The sequence below is a fragment of the Andrena cerasifolii genome, chromosome 14 (assembly GCF_050908995.1).
Source record: "Andrena cerasifolii isolate SP2316 chromosome 14, iyAndCera1_principal, whole genome shotgun sequence".
Classification (NCBI taxonomy): domain Eukaryota; kingdom Metazoa; phylum Arthropoda; class Insecta; order Hymenoptera; family Andrenidae; genus Andrena; species Andrena cerasifolii.
In genome coordinates, this window is record NC_135131.1 from 11376711 (window position 1) to 11398515 (window position 21805).

Below are 21805 nucleotides of genomic sequence, written 5' to 3' on the forward strand. Positions count from 1 at the left end.
ACGGCTGCATATCCGGGGATTCATTAAGACCGTTATCGAGCCATCTTACGTCTTCGGTTACGAGGGGAGTTGCCGCTACTTTGCTCTATGCTCCGGGGAGTCGGTTAATTAACCATTTGTAACGGGATGGTTTGTGGCGAGGTTCGCGTGGCAACCTCTTCGATGGCTCCTCGAGTTCGAGTGGTTTTCTGGGAGACTGCAACGGAGCGCTTAGAATTCCAAGTTGCACCAAGTCCGACCGAGGAAGCCAGCGTAATTGTGATATGTAGGTACAGGGTAAAAGGGGAGACGTTCCTTTAATTATCCGGCACAGACCCAAGTCCCCTTAGACGCGGAGCTAATCTAGACCTAATTTGTATCCTATCAGATCCACGATAGAGCGGATCGTGCATGTATACTCGTACCTATGTAAAACTACATGGCTACGCCTTACGCCGCGGCCCGGCCGGCCGTCTTGAAAGTTTCACTTCGAGTCGTTTATTCCGACTCGTCCGCGATGGCTTCAAGTGCCAGTCCGAGGGACCTCTTAACTTTTGTTCCGCTCTGTTTCACTCCCACTGCCCTATCAAGTTTATACGGCTCATCGATCGCCGCGGCGCGAAACTGTATCAGGGTCAATGAATCGAGAGCCTGCCCGGAGTTAACTGGCGGCTGGTAAACGCAATTTTTCTGCAGGCAATTCTACTTGGAAGCTGTCCAACTCAGCGGGGGATGAAACTCCGAGGAAACGATGGATCTGGGGTTTCGTTAAAAGTGAAAAGAGAGAGCAGGTGAAATTCCCTGACGATCTGAAAGCTTATACTTTGTCTTTTGATGAAATACGAAGAATTTGGGATGGGTTCGCGCGGAAGAGGCCATCTATACATCTACACTCTACAGTTCTAAGTTCTACAGAGCCTGCAGGGGTGAAGAAGTGGGATTCTTGCAAAAGAATTCCCGAAATCTTCGACATTCTTGCTCGCCAAAGGCCTTTGACATGTGAAAGCAAGCGGAAAACGAACACTTGAAGACGCCTTCCAGATTTCGTCGCGAACTTGAACGCTGCCACGCTCGACCGAACCTTTCGTTTCATTTATTCGAGAAGAACTTTGCTCCACTTCGGCGGCTTATGGTAATCGTCTTTGAAGGAACTTCGTAGACCGACACTCGAACCTATCGAACCGTTCGTTACATCCCGCGAGGAAGGAAACGGAGGCTCCTGCGGCGTAGGAGGAGCCGGGGATACCGCGAGTCCTGTTTTTTACGCCGCCGCTTGGGAATTTCACGAGGAAATTATTCCTCGGTTTTATGCGTCGGAAATGGCTGCGCGCATATTCCCGCGAATTTATCGACGGAAGAAGACATTCCTCGGAGAGGAGACCCGCTTCCCTAAGCGTTTCCGGATGATTTAAGCTTTGCTTCGACCAAAATTGCTGGGCCTAACTGATCGCGTTTGCGATTGCCGAAATTTCCCAAGCCGCGCGTGAAATCTCCATGAATTCCCTGGTCGGCATGTCCGAACGTTATCGAACGCCGCGCCGGGAAGCTAGGTGTCCTTGCGACTTGGAAATATTTCCGGATCCTCCCCGTCGCGTCGTATTTGAAACAGCCGAGTTACCATTTTGCAGAGAGGTGGAGATCCAGAAGCCCGGCTTCCTCGATATGTCCGGTATCCGGAAAGTGAATTCGAGATTGCCAGCCTCCTCGGTCCACAAAAGCCTCAGCGACGAGTATTCGAGCGCCCTCAGCTTCAAAATCGGACAGGAATCGAGCACGTACGATCCGCTTACAGACTTCAGTGGATCGACTTTGTGCTCCAACACTTCCACCACGTACCACTTGCCCATTATCTGAAATCAGTACACATGCCGATCGATTTATTACACCCACCATCTCCAAACGCTTTGCGTTACGCTCCGAACACACTCAGCACAAAACTATGTAACCTTGTAGGTACATAAAAACCGCCCAGCACGCGACGCTTAAACGCAAACTACACCCAACAATTCTGTCGATCAAGACTTTAATCAAGACCTAGAGCTCTTGCACCCCGTTCTGCTGTCCGCAAGGCTATCAAGGGGGTGCTTTAACCAAATCCTGCAATAGACACAGCAGCCGTGCGAAATACTCCTTTAAGGGATCGTATATTCAAATTAAAGCAGTCGATTTATCGAGAATCCTTGCTTCTAATCGGCCGCGCGAATATATCGTAGGCGATTTAAAAACACATTAAACTGGTAAATCGAAGGGCTATAAAGCTGTCGGGTGGGAGGGGCATTTATCGCGGAAGGCTCGCGAGACCTCTTAACAGTAGCTACTGAAATACTGCGGAAAAGAACGAGCGCGTCCTATCCATCAGGCCTCTGGATATCGTAATCGAAAGTTGTCGGGGGGGAGGCGTTCAGACGGCCAGGGTGCATTAAAGTTAATTTACAGCCGGGCTGCACAGTGGAACGCGCAATATCGTCGGAGCCGCAGGAGAGACGCAGTCGGTGAGATAATCCGGCGACTTCGGTGTTGGCTACGGATAATTCCGGGCGGCGCTTAAACCAAATTAGAGGGCGATTTATTGGCCGGTTAGTCGCTGGTGATTAAGCCCGGAGAAATAATATCGGGCCAAGGGCCGAGCCGAGTCAAGATCCCGTTGCTCGACCAACCGTCTCGATGAGGAGGAGAGGCTGGCCGGCAAAGAAGCGATCCGACTTCCAACGCAGTCTCGGTGATCTCTTTTGTCAAAGGATCGCAGCGGTACGTACTGCCGCGCCTTCTTTCGACTCGCGAGCTGGTAATTTTGGCGTTTAATCATGGTCGATGAACGCCCCCGTATCGAGCACCGACTACAGAGACGCGTCCGCCAGTTTAACGCACGACGACACGCGTAATCAGCGGGCGATAATAGTCTGCGGATGGACGAGGCTCGATACGCGCATCCACGCGGCTCTTTTTAATCAACGGAATAGTGTCGTGTATTAAAGTGGATTATTATAAATATGAGACCCGCTTTTACACTCTGGAAGAGAAAATCGGAATATTTATTACGTTCATTGTGCACTAGGAGTGTCTAAAAGTAAAGTGTCAGTATTCTCCGTGTGCACAAGAGTTTTCTAGAAATCTTGAATTTGATGGCTCTAGAAGTGTTTATTCCTAATATATTTATATGGCTTAGTCGAAGAGGAAAGAAACGAGGGTTTTCAATTCAAGCCTTTTTGGAGTAACGCCAGTGAGGATCCTGTGTATATAGTCACTAGTGGTAGGCTTCCCCAGCTTCCTAAGCTGTCTACTCAATAAGTCTCGAATCAATACGTAGAGGTCTAGGTACGTATGAAAAACCAGAGAACCGAACGTCGTCCAGTCGATTTCCGTCATTCCTCTGCCGCGGAGCAATTTAATCCGCCCGGGCGGTTCGGTAACGTATCGGGCAGCGTGCAGCGCGTGACAAAACCGCCGGCATAGCGGTCCAGACATAATTAAAATAACAAATGCCGCGGCTGGAAGATCCGAGCGTGAAAACGGCCATGCTCCGCCATTGTCCGCGCAGCGGGAATACATACCGAGGAAACGCATAGAAGCGATTTACGAGTATTAACGCGACGCGCGCCGTTGATACAAGCCAGTGCATTCGTTCCGGCGGAATTGCATGGGAAACGGACTTTTACTGGACTCCATACCCTCGCGTAATTACGTTACGCGATTTTATGAAGGGCATACTTTCGAGCGCGCCCTTTGTTTCTTGTGGATGTTTCGCAATACCCGCTCCACGGGCGTATTCATTTTTCAGGGGTAATTGCGCGTCCCACCCGTGCTGCCTGCCAGCCGTTTGTTAGAGGATATTAGAATATAATTGCCCGCGTGCGTACCGCGATCCCGCGTACCCGAAATTAGGCGATACCGAAGGCGAACTCCGCGGAAATCATTTAATCTTGGAGGGCGACCGCCTCTTTCCACTTGCTTAAACGCAGTCTTCGTAAACGGCTTTGCAATTAGAGCTATACCTGATTTACAGCGGATGCCTGTGTTAATCGTTGCCGACGCTGAGGGGGCGTGCGTAATTGGTAAACTTTATTCGTGTGTGGCGCCACGATTAAATATTCTGTTTGACGGGTGGCGAATTCGCCTGTTCATTACTTTAATTAGTTGACGACGAGCTCTGATATTACACGCGCGAGTAGACCACTTAATGCAACAGCGCGGCGACTGCAAACGCTCAGACCCGGCATTTAAATATTGCTTTTAATATACGGAGCGCCTTGTAATTGACTCGTTACGCGGAGATTACTCGTGGAAAAATCGTGGAATCCCAAGGGACAGCTTTGCAGGGGAAGCCATACATTCATCGGGACGTTTGCCGGTTGTTTATGAAACGCTCGGCGGACCGTGGGAAGCGAGCGAAATATTATCGCCAGCGCATTGCTGCGCCAATAATAAATCTCATCGCGCTCTGAATGCTGTTGCATCGCAAGAAACCGCACTCGGTGGCTTTGTGTTTCTCTTGGGAAGAGAAATATAAGGTACCAAAATGAAATTGTTCGGAGATATTTCCTTAGAGATATTAGAGAATAAAAATGTATACGAGTATAACAGGTGATGTAGCAGTGATTCCTTTTGGTTATTCGAGGGGTGCACCGCTATCATCATAATTCTGGCTCCTCGAGCAGTCAATTTATATCTTATGCACGGTCGAACCCCGACCCGCCATTTGCCTTCTTTTCCATCGGTTGGGGCTGCACGCCATTTGTCACCGATATTGCTTCATTTACCGCGCAGCCACTCGGCGCGAACAATGTTCTTTTATGAGCTAGTCCGCGCGACACCGCTTCGTGGCAGAATTCACTGACGTTGGCGAATTCACCGAAATTCGCCTTTATTGCGAGCGAAAAATCGACGTGAATCAACGTCCCCCGAGAGGACCGTGGGCCGCAAGCTGTGCTAGCGCGTATCATCGGCATCGTTACGACTTAAGAGAATTAACCAGACGATGGATATCGCCCACCTTCGTTCAGCTCGCGAATAAAGCCATTCACCTTATCGTTACTTGGCTCCGTCTAACTGCAAGCAAATTGTATTCTACACGGATATCGGTTAATTATTGTCGGATAGCTGCTCGAATTCGACGCAGACGTCCCGGGCGCGGAAGATTTCGCAACTGGGTCGAAGCCGCCGTGTTTCATAATCGAAACGATGATGTTAAAGGGCAATTAGAACGGAGAGGGGCCGGCGCGGCGCGCTGGAAAATTAAAAGTTTCAGTCTGTTCGAACGGGCAGTTTCGGAGTTGCCCGATTTGTATGGAAATGGCGCGGAAGGGTTCCAATGATTTTCCAGAGCCGACTTCGCCGGATCTCGAATTAAGCGGACCAAAAAATAGCGATTCCTTTTTTTTTAACGGACACGTTGGACGCTGAATGTACGGCTGGGACGCAGGAGATCAATAACGACAACTGGAAGCTTCCGAACGTGGCGGCTCGGTGTATATTAATTATACGCAGATGTATAAGCAGATGACGTTGCACGAGCTCGGCCCTCGGGGCTCGGGATAACGAGCGACCAACAAGAAGATTAGCTCTTCTTTGTCGATTAAGAAACGAAGAGTTCGGTTAGCAAGCGGAGTTGGAGATACGGGGCGAGTGGTATGGATCGTTCGCGGTCAGACCGGGCGGAAACTATGCACCTATTGGGCTGCGCTACTTGCACGGTTAATAAATGTCAGTGCGATTTTCATATTAAGGAGATATAGCGCAATACAGGGGAAATGTGTATTACAAAGTTTGTAATAGAGATGTTTATCCGTGGATAGAAGGTTGTCTGTACGGTGCAAGGTACGTGATATAAATTTTAGTTTACCGCGGTAATTAATCGTGCCCGATAGCGTTCCCAGGAAACTGTTTGCCAATGCACTGTTCATCCTCGACAGATGCCACCGTGGAAACAGACGGGATAGTTTGTACCAATATGCAGAGGGAACAATTATTTGAATTATTGCACTGTATCCTGACTTCGGTGTATCATACCGGTGTATGTTAAGCAAAAAACCCATGTAGGGAGGGAGAAAGTGGTGTCCCAAATGTGGATTTAGTAAGCGGGTAGAATGCACCAGGCTGCGAGGCTTTTCGACACGTCGCGGTGCACAGAGCGGAAATCTGCGGAGAAATTTAATAATGTCACCAGGCTGAATGCACGTGCAAAGATTCTGCCGCAACGGGGGCAGGCTTCCTTGCCGTCCCGGTTCCACCGATTTCACATTATTCCGCGCTATTTCTCGGCACGTAAAACTTCAAGTCGCAAATATTAATTGCGATAGAACAAGCGGCGATATCGAAACAGCCCAAGTTTTGCGTCGAACAGGCCGAAACTCCGGAAACTATCGAACCGATAAGCCACGTGGAAATTAAATAGGCTTCCGGCGTGTTATCGTCGTAACAGCATCGATAACGCTCGATCGAATAGCGAGCGCGATTGTAATCAGAAAGTTCCAGCTTTCATTTGTCCTGTTTTATCAGCTTGCCGCGGAATTGCTGGGGAACCACCGCCGTTAATTGATTGTTAGCGAAAACAAAGCGATCGCTGCTCCTGGCGTTGCCTTCGTTGGACAGGCCTGGCAACTTGTTGCTGACAATTATATTTTGTATTTAGATTAGACGCGGCGTAGGATCGTCACGTGTCTGGGGAGAATAAATTCGGCAGCATCGCGACTGCCACGTACTGGGCTCACGTTTGCGAAAGCAGAGGAACGGTTGGAGGTTTGGCAGCGGGAAACGAACAAGACAATTTGCAATTACCCTCGGGCAAATTTAACTACGACGATGAAATGGGGAGATAAAGAAGGGTAGAGTAAACGGAATGGCAAGCACCGAGGCTTGACGCGCGAAAAATAACTTTTCGTTTATTAAATTGCGCACACGAGCGTTGAAATTCTATCAGCCACGCGGCTGCGTGAATGCAGAATCGCCGGGGTTGCTAGGGCCGCTAGGTGTATACCTATGTATAAAACTTCCGACCACGCGCAGAGACGAACCGATTAATTAAGAAAGGCGAACTGGTTTCGATTAACTGGCAGCACGGGAATCTCTGCTGTCGAATATCGAAAAATGGAATCGCGAGTGGGCCTTTTGAAAATCATATCTTCCTCGTCCAACTGCTGGAACAATGCCGTGTAATTACAGTTATAAGGGCCAGTGATAAATATTCCCTTTGTCTATGGCGGGCTTGGCCAAATGAAAGGAGAATAAACAAACGGTGCTGGCTCCTGGGAACGAGTTGCAGATAAATTTTCGTTTATTGTCCATACCCTCCCCTGTCTGCGTAATCGCTGTTAAGAATTTATAGGCGCGTGTACGCGCGAGGAGACCCGTGTGAACGGGCGCGATGCATCCTTTCCGCGGGAATAATATCGCAGCTCGGCGAAAACGTTGCGATGCATTTTCGCGTTGCTTCTGGGGGCTGCAGTAAATGTACGCAAACGTATGCAGTTCACGCGCAACCCTCCTGAAAAAGGGCAAAGGAACGGACGGGAAGACAGGAAAAGCTGCTTTCCGCGTGCATCGGGGTCGGAATTTAAGGGTTCCCCGGCTGTACGACACTTTTCGTTGCAGCTGCAACACTCGCGACTTTACCACCGATTACGAGTGTAATCTTCAGCTCTCCAAGTCTCCAAGGCTACTCGAGCCGAAACTTTTGAGGAGAGTGCGTTCTCGGACCTCGTATTTCAAACATTTTCAACTCCATGTCGAATCTGGAGTATTCAATATCGAAACACGTTCGACTCTCCTCTTAGCGTTTTCAAACTTTAGCGTTCGATATCTCAAGAGCTATTCCAGTCACGATGTCGCGATTTCACGTGGATTACCTTCGTCAAGCTACCAATCAATAACTAGCCGCGATATTGAAAGAAAGAGAGAATCCTGGCTGTGGTTCGTCCAACATCCGTGGAACGTCGTCAGGGCAGGATTTGTCGTCGGATCCATGACGGGTTGGCCCAGCAGGGCCGAAAAACGACGGGAAGGGTCGTAAAGATGCAAATGCTCGTTTCGCGGAAAAATTGCCGGCTGTCAGGGTCGAAAGGGCTTTCGAAGTCGATGGAACTCGGCGTATGCCGGGCTCTTCTACTTTCCCGTTTTCCCGCTTTCCCGTCCTTGTTCGACGGTACGACGGTAACGGCCCTGGCTGGATGATGACCGAGCGTATATCATCCCTCTGGCCGAGCACTGGGTTTATCGCGCTCCCGTTCCCGTTCCCCTTCCCGAAACTTGACGACCCTGGTCATTAAATTCGGGATGAAAGGGCGGTGGAACAGGAAGATCGCGCATTGGGTTGTTCCCGTGGAAGGGGTCACTGGGATTCAGACGTTCCCCGCGACGAAAGTGGTGCGTTCGGTCACCCTTTTTCAGCCTTTTTTCGGGAAAATTATCGTTAGAAAGGTCTGGGTTAGGTTACGGCGACGGAAGCATGCATACCCGAGCGAGCACGAGTAGGTATCTACGCGTATCCAGCGTGAACGCCAAGTGGAAAAGAACGAGTCAACGCGCGATCAAAGGCAAGCAGATCCCAGCGCGTTTTACTTAAATTCCTTTGGCGGGTGATTTATTTGAAAAACCATCCAGCGCCTCATATTTTATCCGATCGAATCCGCTGCTCGGCGATTGATACTTCCCTTCCCTTCCCCTCCCCCGTGAAGCTCGATTTTCGCCCGCTGTTCCAATACCGATAATACACCCGCGATTGTTCGATTATGCGATCGGTTTTTTCGCGCTCGCGCTGATACAAAGCACTCGACTGGCGCAGGTAGCCTCGATTCGGCCTCGTTTATTTTTGTCGAATATAACGTGCATCGGATCGACTCTGTCTGTAAGGATTCAATTTCAAGTCTGGCCAGCAATTTTTTTTACAGATTTAAAAAGCATCGTCGGGCTTTAGGGGATTTAAATCCCCGCGCCGTGCCGGGACGAAAATTTAAAGGGAAATTGTTGGCTAAATCCACGAGGCACGATGAATTCTAGTATTCCACGCGAGGGTATCGGGGAAGAAAGCGATTTTATCGTAGCTTCTTGCCCGAGTCAACAACTTTCGACGTTTACCGAGCGGGAGCAGCATCCAGCAAACATTTCCACCCCGAATCCTGATTTGCAGATTTTTCAATGGAAAACGCGATGCGATTGTTTCATTAGAGCTGCATCCGACCGGATTGAAACGGAGAGGGCCCTCGAAGCTCCTCGAATTCCTTCGCCCGACGAGGCAGGCTTCTTCTCCAGGAGAATTAAATCGCGCGGAGGGCGACGTTCGCATAAATAGACGATTTACAGGTGCTTTCTGAAAGCGTGTTCGATCGGGCCGTACGGCGTACACCCGTCGACTTATCGCAACCATTCGGGTTTATTTCTCCACTCGACAGCGTCCGTGGCGGTGTTTTCCATTAAGGGAACATCGATCCAGAGCTACAAGGCGACGCGACGCAACAGATCGCTTGTATTCTCCCTCGCGAGAAACGTTTCCGCCCTTACTGCGGGGGAAATTGATTTCGCGCCGCTCCTTTTTTCCGCGCAAGTCCTTTTCCGTTGCTGTACGCACCAGGACTCGGGGCTTCGATATCGTTTTCCCCCTCTGTGCCCTCTTCGCGATGGCTACCACGAGGGCTTCTCGAAATTCAAACGCTCAACTTTACCTGTGTTAGCGGTAATTGTTCCAAAATGTAACGACTGGAAGCCTCTCCATTGACGTTTCAGAATTATCAGTTATCGGGCTTTAAAACTGAACAACTGTTCAAGTAACGTTGATATACGCCGAGTCCCTCGCGATAGGTCCTTTTTACATTTAAATCGATACTTGGCTGAGGGCAGGCACGATCTTTTTTCCAGGGACGACGATGGAAATTTACCGTTCTTGTCCGCCGTCACTCGTCTTTTTCTCGGAGCTTATCGACGGGCCTCGAAGCTAGCTCCCCGGGAAAATGGCTGCGAACTCGAATTCTGTCCTGCTAAAGTAAACACTCCGTAGGAAACCCTCGCAGCGAGAGACCGACTCCTCCCTCTGTCGCTCCCTCTGTGTTTAAGGAGACAGCAGCGAGTTTAAGGCTGTTTATAAACTGGGGGTGAGCTCTGCGACCAAGTGCTTGTCGAGGGACAACGAAACTCGCCGAGACCTCTTCGTTTGGCTGCTCCAAGGGAGAGCACCTCGATTCTTCTGCAGCACGCGAGGCAGCAACATTGGCGGAAGTGCCTCACCGCGATGATAAATCAAACTTTTGGCTCTATGAATTGTCCCACCGCTGAAACTCCAAGTAACGGCTCGGAATTCTACGCGACAGAATTTTGATCAGTGGTTCATCCTTGGATATTCGAAGACCAGTAGAATTAGTGTTCCTTTGGGAGCAGCGAGGAAACAGGGTGAACCAGTGGTCAGTCCCAATTCCGATCCCAGGGAAGTCGGTTTCGTTTGTAGTTCAGTGGACCAAGAGGAAAATCCCCGGGGGTTAATGGTACTCGCAACCCTGAAGTTTCGTTTACAGTTAGCGGTGGGATACTCTGTTCGAAATAAGACGAGCGTGTCACTGCTTCTTTATTCCCGGGAATTCCATCGGCAGTAACGAATCCACCAGTTTTCCATGGCGGAATTCCGAGCCAGATTCCGCGCTCGATGAAAATTACCAGGCATCCCTCGGCGAAGCGGTGGATGACGAGGAAATCTCACTACTCCAGCGTCGTCTGATCGCTCCGAATTCGAATCCGAATTCACGGCCCCTCGCAGCCGCTTTCTTATTCCTGTCCTTCCGCCTGTCACTACTCGACGTATTCCATTTCCCAAATACATATCTCGAATACCTTGGCGCGGCGCGTCGGACTGGATGGGAGGCGCGATTTGATGGAAGACGAGCGGAGCAGTGCGGAGCGGCAGCGGTGTTGCTTCAACAGGGAATACCTAGGCCAGTACCTATTCTCGATTTTCCCCGTGTCGCTGTTTAAATGGAACGGAATGAGACTGCGGATGAACTCCGGCTCGAAATTGCATTGCGTGGCTCGGGAAATGAAAAATGAACGGCGGGATGCTGCGGAACGATGGTTATCCCGCCTCTCGTCCGGTTAAACGCGCCTTATACTACTGCAGTGTCTACCGGACTGTTCATTCTTCAGGGAAGAAATGCGTACTGGGACTACCGAGTCGATGAATCTCGTTTCTCTTGCTTCTTCCGCCGAAGAAAGTGGCGATCCATCCACCGCGTAACTTAATTTGCCATAACTTTCGTTCGGTGCAGGGACGACAGAGGGGAATTCCAGCCAAAGGGAGGTTAGTCCACGCCACTATGGCCAGCTGACAATTTGATATAGAATTTTGTTGGCAGCGAATGTGGCGTGTTAGCGGGCCAGAGACAAATGGCGTCAGCCGCACCACGGTTATATTTGTTCGACCGCGTGCACGGTTAAACTGAAACCCATTGTTTTACGAGCCGCCTAATTATGCGTCGTGTAAACCAACGTCACTTAACCGCTGTCGGTGCCCGTGACATAATCGAACAAGGAACGACCGTGCTCGCGTGATATTTTGCCGCCGCGCGATCGTAATTCCTCCGTAACGCGTGGCGTGCCCTTTAATTAATAAACGCGCCGCGAAGAAATTTCTGCTTTCGGAATCCTGCATTACAGGCTGCCACTTTTAACGGTTCGACAGGTTTCCGCGGGCCTGATGGAACGTGTTTGTTAGCACCCTGACTGACGCATTAATAACGTTTCATGAATGTTTATGAACCCCGAAGCCGAAGGCAAGGCGCGGGGTCGGGCGGAAAGCAGCTTAAAAATAGGCGTCTTCCTAATCGATAGGATTAATTTAATCGCGACCGTAACGGGCTTGAACATCGTCCCGACATGCCTCGAGAAATTACGCCGCAGAATGTGCATGTATACGGTATGCATTGTAAGTTTCCCCATCGCTGCGTACAATTTCTGCCGCGCTTTAGATTAAACGCTCGAATAACTTGGAAATTATAAATATTTACCCGTGATTCGCCCAGGATTGCAGCTTCTTCGAATGCTTTCGAATCGGGGACGATACAATTCCGGAAGCTACCCTTTATGAAATCGAGATTCTTATCGATGTGATCAATGACTTCCGAGGCTTTAGAATAACGACTTGCCAGTTCGTTTGCGCGACAAGTAGGTAACCGAAAGCAAAGCTCTCGTGCTAAGTAGAACTAGCGCTTACGGGTCCACGAGATTCTTCCCCGGAGGATCTTGGTGGAACTAATCGTCAAAACTTCCAGCTGACTTGAAACGATCCTCGACCCTGCTCGCGATATGGGGATCCCGAGATCTTTCGGAGTTTCGGAGACTTGGCTGATAGAGGACGCGCTAAAAGTCCAAACTGGTTAAAGAATCGCATTAACTTCTGACGGAGCTCGCGTCATCTTAATGCGGTCGTTGCTCGAGCGACGAGACGACCTGCCGTCAAAATTGAATAATTTTCGAAAGTTCCGGGCATCGTTCGTCGCTCGGCGCGACGAGGCTGTAAATTCCGTCGCGGGAGCTCCGTCAAAAGCAGCCACAGACACCAAAACCGCCCGTCCACGTAAACTTCGCGAAATTCGACGGAGTTCCCGTTCGGTAGAATTCGTTCGACTCGCAAGCAGCCAACGCGTTTAATCAGGATCGCGGCTTCCCCGAGCTCGCATCGGAATTCACGCGTACGACCCGTTAATGCTCGCCATCTCGAGGATTAATCAGCCTAACAAGTTGAAATTTCGCGGAAAACAGCATCTCAAAGCGATCGATAATTCCCAGACTCGTTCGCGAGTAGAGCCCGCCACAATGGATGTCTCGATCTGGATCCACGCGACTGGCAGATCGCTCGATAGCACCTGGCGCCAAATTAATCGGGGCTAATTAGATCCACAGTGCCGATTCGATGGAATCCTGGCCGAACTGGGGGCCAGTGGAAACGCGCACGCTTTTGTTTGGATCGACCACTGGCAGATCGGTTGTGGAGCACGTGTAATTGCACGCGTCCGCCAAAATGATACGTTCGAATCGGCCGATTAATCAAATCTGCCCTGCCGCTGCGCCGCGTCCCGATACTTTCCGACCGATTAGGCGAGATCAATTGGTCCTTTCTCGCGGAACTGCTGCCGGGGAACGACGAGTGACCGCGCGCTGCCGTTCTTCCGGCTAGAAACTTGATATCCATTTAACGGAGCACGGAGTTCCAGCTAGATAATTAGTCCCACTCGTACAGCCAAGCACACAAACAACAGCTTCGAGTAAACGACTGATATCGTTTCTTTCACAGAACCCTACGACTCTGTCTCTGTACACTGATTCGGAAAGTCTCGTTTCACCGAGCTCGCTATTACACGTTCTCCTAGCGAAATCAAATCACTGGGTTAACGGAGTTTCCCGTAACTCGATTATGCCACTCGTCGAAAATCCTAGTTACAGGGTTCGCTACTTTGCAGGGAAATCTGTTGAGCTAAAATACAGGAAATCGCGTTAAATCGTAAGGGTACACGAATGTAAACGCATCTACCTCACTTTTATCTAAAATATGCAGCTCATGGTACGATATGATCGAAGAAGGATCAACTTCGAGCCCAACCGAGAGGGAGTTAATCGCCATATAATGTACATCAGCTTCGACGCGCTGTTACGTGACTCTAAAGCGTTGCAAAGCGCTGCTTTTGCGATCAATGGAAGCGGGGAAGCTTTCCCTTGAACGTGCTTGTTGTTTCACCTAGATACGACTTTCCGATCCTGAGATACGGTCGTTTAAAGCGGAGCATGGCGCCGCGCCGGGCCAGGCCGGGCCGGGCCGCAGCACTGACCTACCCCAAGCGCGGCACTTGTGCGCTGGTCAGTGAAGGACGCTAGCGACCGAAGGACGCTGAGTTAGCGTGTTTTTTTTTTGCTATAGTAGTGACGCATGCATTTCCCCATTGAAATATAGGTGAGTGGGTCACGCGGTATTCCGGTCGTCGCTCGCAGCCCGCGCCCCACTTTGCAGCCCTGTATCTTCGGAACCGACGGAGATATCGACGTGAAACCAAGTGCATTTTCAAAAGCACACCTCCCCTATCGCCCGAGCGTTTTCGCCACCAACGTTTCCCACTTGTTTTATCGATGGTTCGAGGTCGAAGTTACGGTTCTATGGCGATGCGAGTTAGATAAGTTGGGTATATGTATCTGTTTCGAGTAGCGTCGAAGATCACAGGCGACTAATTGTAAATAGAAGTTGACGAGCGTTTGGGATTGGGAAGCAGCTCCCAGCGAGACGCGTCATTGTTTAGACAAGTTTGGCGCGACAAGTGCGTGTGTGAACTGGCGGACGAGCTCCACCCGTCCCGCTTCAAAGTTTCTCCTATTCAACGCGAAATCAGTTGTCTGAAGTCTGAACTACGGGCCCGGCGTACACATGAACCGCCGCGCCCTCTGTTTATGTTAACTTATGCGAGTGGATTTGCATGCACGGTCCACTGGAGATCTCGCACGGTTCTCGAGTGGAACGCCTACGGATTCCCTTCCCTCTATCCAGGGAATCTGATATTAAAATCACCGCCGAATGCGGATACAAGGGGATTTTGCGCGCGTAGAGCTATTGTTTTGCTAGTGTTATCGTTCGGGGCTGGAATAAATTATGGCTGGCTGCCCGGCTGGCTGGCAAATCTGCCGGGATAGTGGATAGAACGTAAAACAATTCCAGAACTATTGGCCAGTTATTCGCTCGCTGGTTATTAAAAGACCGCGTCGCTGGTTCTTTAAGCCCCTCTTGTTTCGCACATGGCTGAGAGGGCAAAAAGGGCGGACAGGCTCGTGGCACTAAAAAGGAAATCGAGGGTTCCAAAACGAGCACCGTTTCTTTCAGTTCCCTGTTTTTAAGCGCTGACCCCCGCACGCCCATAAAATGCACTCCGCCCGGCAACATATCGAGGCAATACCAGTGAAATTTCGCGCCACGCGAGCAGAAGCTGTTACACCTCGCGTTACCTACTCGCCAGTATTAGCGGACTGCGAAATGTTCCCCCGCTCTATCCGATGCGCGGAATAAAATACCGACTGCGCCTTAACTGGGAAACTTAGCTTCGAGCATCAAGTATCAAGAGTCATACAAGATGATTAAATTTCTACCCTCTTCTCGGCTGCAAAATTCACTCGTCCAACTTCCATCTGTTTGTAACATGAATTACAGGCTGGCGCAGTGTCCGAAGTTGCTCGCGAGGGGCCTATTAAGATCTCCGTGCTGCTTCTTCACGCTTTACATCTAGCCTACTTAAGGCGCTTCGAAGCGGTACTTGTAAACTTCCGTATAATTTTGGTACGGTTCGCTGTCTGCCTGCAGTCTCCGAATCGATCGAGCCCTTAGGAAAGCGCGGACAGATCGACGGGTATTATATGTATAATAACGCGGCAGGTTTATTTGAAATGGTGATCTGTAAGGGCCGAGCTTGCAATAAAGCGAAAGCTCGCTGCAGTTCATATAATTCTACATCCCAGTGTTTTTCATCCCTGGTGAACGTCAGTGGACACTTTGAAGCTGCGCTCGACAAGCATTTTCACGGATGAACCAGCACTCAGGGAGGAAGAGAGGAAAAGACTGGGCTTCGCCGGACAATCCAATCAGTGTGCACAGCCTGGTGCGAAGAGCACGCTCGAAGGAAGAGCACACAGTCGACGGATTGCGATCGTACAACTTCACGAAATCTTATAGCTGGTCACAGACACCGAGAGGACGAGCGTAAACCCCCATGGCCACTGTACCATCCCCTCGAGCGAGCTCTAAGCGCAGAAGCCATAAATGCGTTAGACTTCATCGCCATTTCGTCTCGATGAACTCCACGGCTGCTTATCTTTCCCCCCATAAAGCCTCACTAACCAAAGGGCAGAATTTTCAACTAATCATTACGATCGCGTTGGAATAAATATCAGCAGGCGGTTCTGTCGCGATTTCACGCCCGATATCCGCTACCTGATCGTTACGCGATAAAAATAGAGCGACGTTCGAGGTAACTGCGCGCTTTCGAGCCCCAACGCATTGTCCGAGCGATAACCGGCAGACAAAAAGTATTCCCCCGCGGCGGGGAAAACGCCCGCGTTGTTTCGGCGTAAATATTGGGGAGCAGAAGGGTCGATGAGAATTATCCAGAAGAGTTGAAAATTCAGAGAAGCTTCGGTTGCACGATTTTCCCGCGCTAAAGGGAAACAGCCCTCGAGCGGGGGCGCCTAATCTTCTTAGCTCACGGACGAGAAGCGAGCAAGACACTCGTCGAATCGACGGCTAGAATTAAGCGGCACTAGATATTGCGAAACTTCCCCGAACGGCGGCGCGGCGCGGCGTTTCCGAATGCAGCTGGGTGAAAGAGTATTCCAGCCATGGAACCGATGGGGCTAAGTACTTTCTCGCATCGCGAGAACTTATACAATTAGTGACGCACTTCCCAAACGTATTCCGCTGCAAGCAAGCGACACCGTTAATTGTTCAAATCGCCCACTTCCTCCAGGAATTCCACCCGCCCTCGATCCAGATCTTTCGAGTACACTTTTAACAAATTCCCTGTTTCCCAACTTGTGACAGCTCGAATATATCGACCTGCACACCCCTTAAACTTCCACAGACTTTTGGTGTTTAGCGTTCTTTGGATCGAGAAAACCGTTGACCTGTACTACTCGGCGCATGCTAAAGTATGGAATTATTGACTCGTACTACTTAAGATTCTGCGCAATCTGAACAGAGGGATCTATGTCGCTCAGGCTACGAATATACACAACAGAAAAGTAGATTCTAACCGAAATTCCTCTGGCATCTATTATGTAACAGCTACTATTCTCAGAGAAAGTGCATATTGAAGTAGGCAATTAAAGCTGTCCAAGGCACTTTCCGAATAATACCGGTTGTACAATAGATGCTAGAGAAATTTCTTTGCGATGAAAATTGCCCCATTTGACGGTACCAAAAGTTTCTCAAATATCTTCTGGAAACGCTCGTAATCTGCTCTATCTCTAAAATACACTCTGGACGGGAGGACCCTTGCATAATGCGAAATTTACTGAAAACGCGACGGAGCCACACGAACGAGGATCCAGCGAACCGTGGTGACATGTTACGCTGCTGCTTCCTGTAAACAACCGTTCGCAGTTGTCGCTTTGGTAACCGTTACGCAAGCTCGAAAATTTCGCCCCGCTGTCAAGAATCCGCGGAAACGTTTGTTTAGAGCCGTTTACCGTAGCTGCCACCTCTCACATTCTCTCGGCAGCACAAAGAAATTCTCCATAGATCCCTTCAACGTTTCCAACGAAGGGGTTCGTTTAATCGAGATCGATAATTTTTCTCTTTTGTTCGAGTACATCGCGAGTGGCGAGAGAAATAAAATGAAATTAAACGGGCGTTCGGGGCCGGTTGCGGGGAATTCCGTGCAGAGTTGCACCGCTCGTATTTCTCGCGTTCCATTTAGGAAAGCGCGAAAAGAAAGACGAAATCGGGGGTGGCCCGGAAGCTAGCCCCGATTGAATTGGCCGGCGTGGCTAAGTAACGATTAATGGAACAGAAGTGCGGTCGAACCACTTCTAAGACAAACGACGATGCCCCTTGGCGTGAAGTTTCATGTCGAGATTTGCCCGGGCACAATTAAATCGAAGTTTGCGCGGTTGCGGTGAACTGTACCGAGGGAAGGCAACTTTCGAGTGGAAAGTTATTTTTGCGGCGAGGCTTCTCAACGACAGCGACGGCCAGATGAAACGGCAGTTTGTAATCTTCGAGCGTAGCTGCTCAAGCGTTGGGGGACGAGGCCGGGAATTTATAGCCGAAGCTGAACGCGGGAAAGCTTCGGAAGGACGCGAAGATTAAATGGAAACGCGTGGATTCTCAGAGCTTCCCGGGGCTTTGGACCGGACGGAAAATGAAGTAGCCCCTTTTCAGCGATCCACCGAGTCCCGAATCTCCTTGGGACAAGATTATGTTGCATCTTCCACCGTTGTCGGAATAAACGTCGAGTGTTTAACGTTAACAACGGCCCAGCAAATATCGCAAGCCCCTCGGCTCGCGTGTTTGCGAACGCGAAACCAAATATTACGCGGGAACGTGTTCAATTCCAAGGATTACATGTTGAATGAGACCATACCCGTTGTCTGGCTAAATACGGGGTATTCTACTTAAGCGCACGAAACCCCCCCGTGGCGCTACCTTATGTATGTATGTATGTAGTTATGTACACGGAATCCGCTCGTTCGTGGCCGAGCATTTCTGACCATTTCTCGTGTTTTCGCGTCACAATTGAACCGATTTTAGCGAAACGTCCTCGCGTTGAATAGCGAATCACCAAAGAAACTCCACACAGTGTTGCATGGAGAACGTCGGCGAACTTGTTCTCGATTAAAATCACGCGAGTCCCCGTTACAAACAAGTTTATCTTTCAATTGAATGAATATCATCCCGAATGGTGTACCGACCTATCGTGGCATCACGGTGCTGCGTTCATCTTGCCTCCCTCGTTGCCACCTACTCCAATATTAATTAACAGTCTGCCCGAGATTGTCCTAGCAGCTCGATCTAGATTTAGTCGCTATATTCGAGACTGAACACGACAGCAAGAGAGAAGGGAAGCAGGAAGACGTTTCCCAGATTTGAATCTTATGCATACACCACCGCGGTGCGTCGATCTCCCTCTCGACTATCGCGTTATCGGAGCGTATTTTCCGTTTATCTGCGCGAGATCCCGCCTCGATGGCAAAATCGTTTGAAATCCGAGTGGCGCCTCTACTCGGTATATGCGTATCGTTTTATTCTTCAGTTTTTGTCCGCTCGACCACCAGTGGAAAGAGGATCTCTGTAGGCGGTTGTCAGTCACGTTCGGATTGGATCCTGAAATCCGTCGCCAGGGACATCCACGCAATGGACGCGTGCAGTTTCTTTAGATTTTGATTCGTCAAAGGATATCGAGTAGCGAGCAGCGTGTCAGGAGGTTCGAATACGGGCAAAATGGTTCGGTTATACGGGACGTTGCAGATTTTCGTTAATTATCCAAGCGAGGGGAAGACGAACTTCTGTCGCTCGAAACTTCTTTCCGAACGTTATGGTAACTTGACGCAAAGTTGTGCAACCATCCAAGTTCGGTTAAATAGAAAATATAATAACGCCCCGGCGCGGCGTAGAGTAATGGGATAGTCTAGCGTGTTTCCCGCCATCGCCTCAGCCCTTGGAAAACTTGCTCTCTTCTCTGGTTCGCGGGCCGAGTTTCAATGCAAATCTTGTCAGCGACCTGGCTGCTGCTTCAATTACCCTCGAATCCTCCTTCTTCTCCTTTTTCTTCCGTACTTTGCTCTTAAGTGCCGGGATCTCGAGAATTTGTTATATATTCGATCAGTGAGCGTATAAAAACACCTGCTCTATTGCTTTATTAAGAATTACACAGCTAGCAACTTCTCCACTGTCCATTACGGGCTATCGCCGATTAGATAGAAGCAATCCGTTCGATCTACGTTCCATGGATTTATGGACGCTAAAAATCCGCAAAAATTCTGCAGCAACTCGATAAATCCCTATGACGCGTAATCCAGCTGCTGCGCGTCCTTCTAAATAAATTGCAACACGGTTCCCAACGTGTCTGCGGCGTACGTCAAACATTCGCCCTTCTTTTTGCTTTGTAGCCATGATAGCTCGCGATGGTCTCCACGGTGCCTTTCACGTCGGCATAAAGCAACCAGACCACGCGTGCAAGCGAAATGGCGGCACCTGTCGCGAAAAAGCCGCGCCGGCGTAATGCGATTGTCCTCGATCCCCGTGCATGCTAAAAAGTTTGATGGCAACCCACCGCGGCCGCCGCTGTTCATCGTGGGAGGACGATTTGCGCGAAAATTACTGCGGCGTAATTGCTCCCTGGGAGACCAATAAGCGACCGGCTCCGCGGAGCGTCGCCCCCAATTCGCGCGTTTGCAGAAAACTTCGAATACGTCGGTCCGCGTGGAAATATCGAAATCGAAATATTAGTCGAGGAAACTAGGTTCCTGGCACGTCGCGCATCGAGTCGAAGCGATTCAACTTTATGCGACAAATCGCAGTTGCAACAAATCCCAGTCAGAAAGCTCTCGTACGCTGGGCTCCGGTTAAACCCACTTGTTCCGTCTAATTGCAATTTTCCGAAATTAAAAATCCGATTCTCCTGTAGAAGATTGCAAAACGTTTTGTTCCACGTGCCTTTTCATCCACGGCGCAACAAGAGTTTCCGTCTCTTCTGTTTTCATTTCATCGCGTCCTCGAGTCCATGCCCGTTCCGCGAAGGGGAAAATGTAAATTGACCAGCTTAAGATCTGTCCGACAGAAAAACTCGGCTCCGTTCTCCTTTCGATCCTCGTTGCCTGGGGGTACAGGGCGCCCCGGCAGAGCTTCCCTTCTACAATTTCCATTTCGATAGCCTTCTGTTTCGTGCGCAGAATTTACCAAGTTTCCGCGCGAGCGTCGAGTTTCGCCGCTCCTCCGAGAATCCAGCTAAGAATTATTCGAAACTCCTCCGCGCGGACGGTTCCGAGCAACAACAAAGGCGTCGAGTTGCAGCATCCGCAGGGAACAAAAAGGGCGAAAAGGAGCAGAAAACTCGGGGATACTTCGCTGGTGGAAACAACGCCGCGCTTCTATCCGGCCGCGCTGATTAAAATTATAAATTAACGTGCGTCAACCTCGACTTTGGACGCGAATATGCGAGGAACGCATTAATCCTTCGCTCTCTTTGAGCATCTATAACGCGCCAAGTTCTGTGCAACGTGTCCTCCGAATATTCTGTACGAAGGGCTCTTTGAAATGGGCAGAAAGGAAGTTTGCCTCATTCTCTAAAAGACTGGAGATTGCCGAGTGTCGTGAGCGCGTGTACATACCTACATATACCTACATATTACGTATAGTAGAAGGTAGAGGATAGAGTCTGACTACGTATAGACCTCTATCACTTTCCCGGTGTATCCAGAATCCACGCAGTCAAGCTTCTTCCCTTCTTCTTCCACCTTTTCGTTGCATTCTGTGACGGAATCATCCACTTGCAGCCCGCAGCTGGACTGCTACGTTCGAGTCGTTTGAAAAGCTTTGGACGGGTGTGGTTGCCGAACCTCCTGCACCGAGCGAGTCAGCGTACGCAACACGATAACTGTACGCGTGGCTGATAACGCGTCCCGCGGCCGATCGTGCATATTTGCCAAGGGAAATGGGCCGTATGTAGGCCATGGAGCGCGGGTCCTTGCTCTCTCTTTCTCTCTGATGCATGATACGCGTCAGACCTACATTAGGGTGGCCAAACTTCGGCTCCTGTGCGCTTCTCTTCCGGCCGAATTTACGATTCAACTTCCGCCCGCTTCCAGCCATTAAAACCCGCTCCCACTGGAGGGATTCGAGAATCTGATAGCGGCAAGTCCGCGTCAAGTGGATCCGTTGCTTTTCATCTGTGACACGGGTAAACCATTTCGCGCAATTCCACATGCAAGGCACATGTCTGGGTTACAACAGGGTTCTATATAGAGATGCGAAATTCTATCGCAGAGTAAACTGTGCGGGGGGTTTTGACAGATGGCAGTTTCTATTATCGCACCTCCAGTAGACGCTACGAACGGAACGCGAAATTAATGAAAGGACGAGACGTGGAGCGCGTGCAGAATTCGTTAAAAAAATTTTAACCAGCAATTCCGTGGTTAAATAACTTTTCGCTTTGTCAATAACGAGTCAACTTTTCCAGCACCGTTCAATTAGTAAAGCCAGAATTGTGTTCAATGGCAGCGAGCGCCAGTAACGAGCGCGTAACAATTTTTCCATTGATTTTACTGAACCTTATACTTGGCCCCTTGTTCGCTGCACGCTCGTAATACATTAATAAGGTCGTAGACT

The 21805-nt window shown here is 49.9% G+C and overlaps 1 protein-coding gene across 2 annotated transcripts in view; it reads right to left on the bottom strand.

Moving 5' to 3' along the window:
• LOC143376191 (uncharacterized) overlaps positions 1-21805 on the bottom strand; it is a 42188-nt gene that overhangs the window by 4022 nt on the left and 16361 nt on the right. For both annotated transcript variants that reach the window (XM_076826157.1, XM_076826156.1), the window contains exon 3: positions 1598-1829. In XM_076826157.1, the coding sequence (XP_076682272.1) occupies positions 1598-1829 (232 nt within the window). The remainder of the gene's footprint in view (positions 1-1597; positions 1830-21805) is intronic.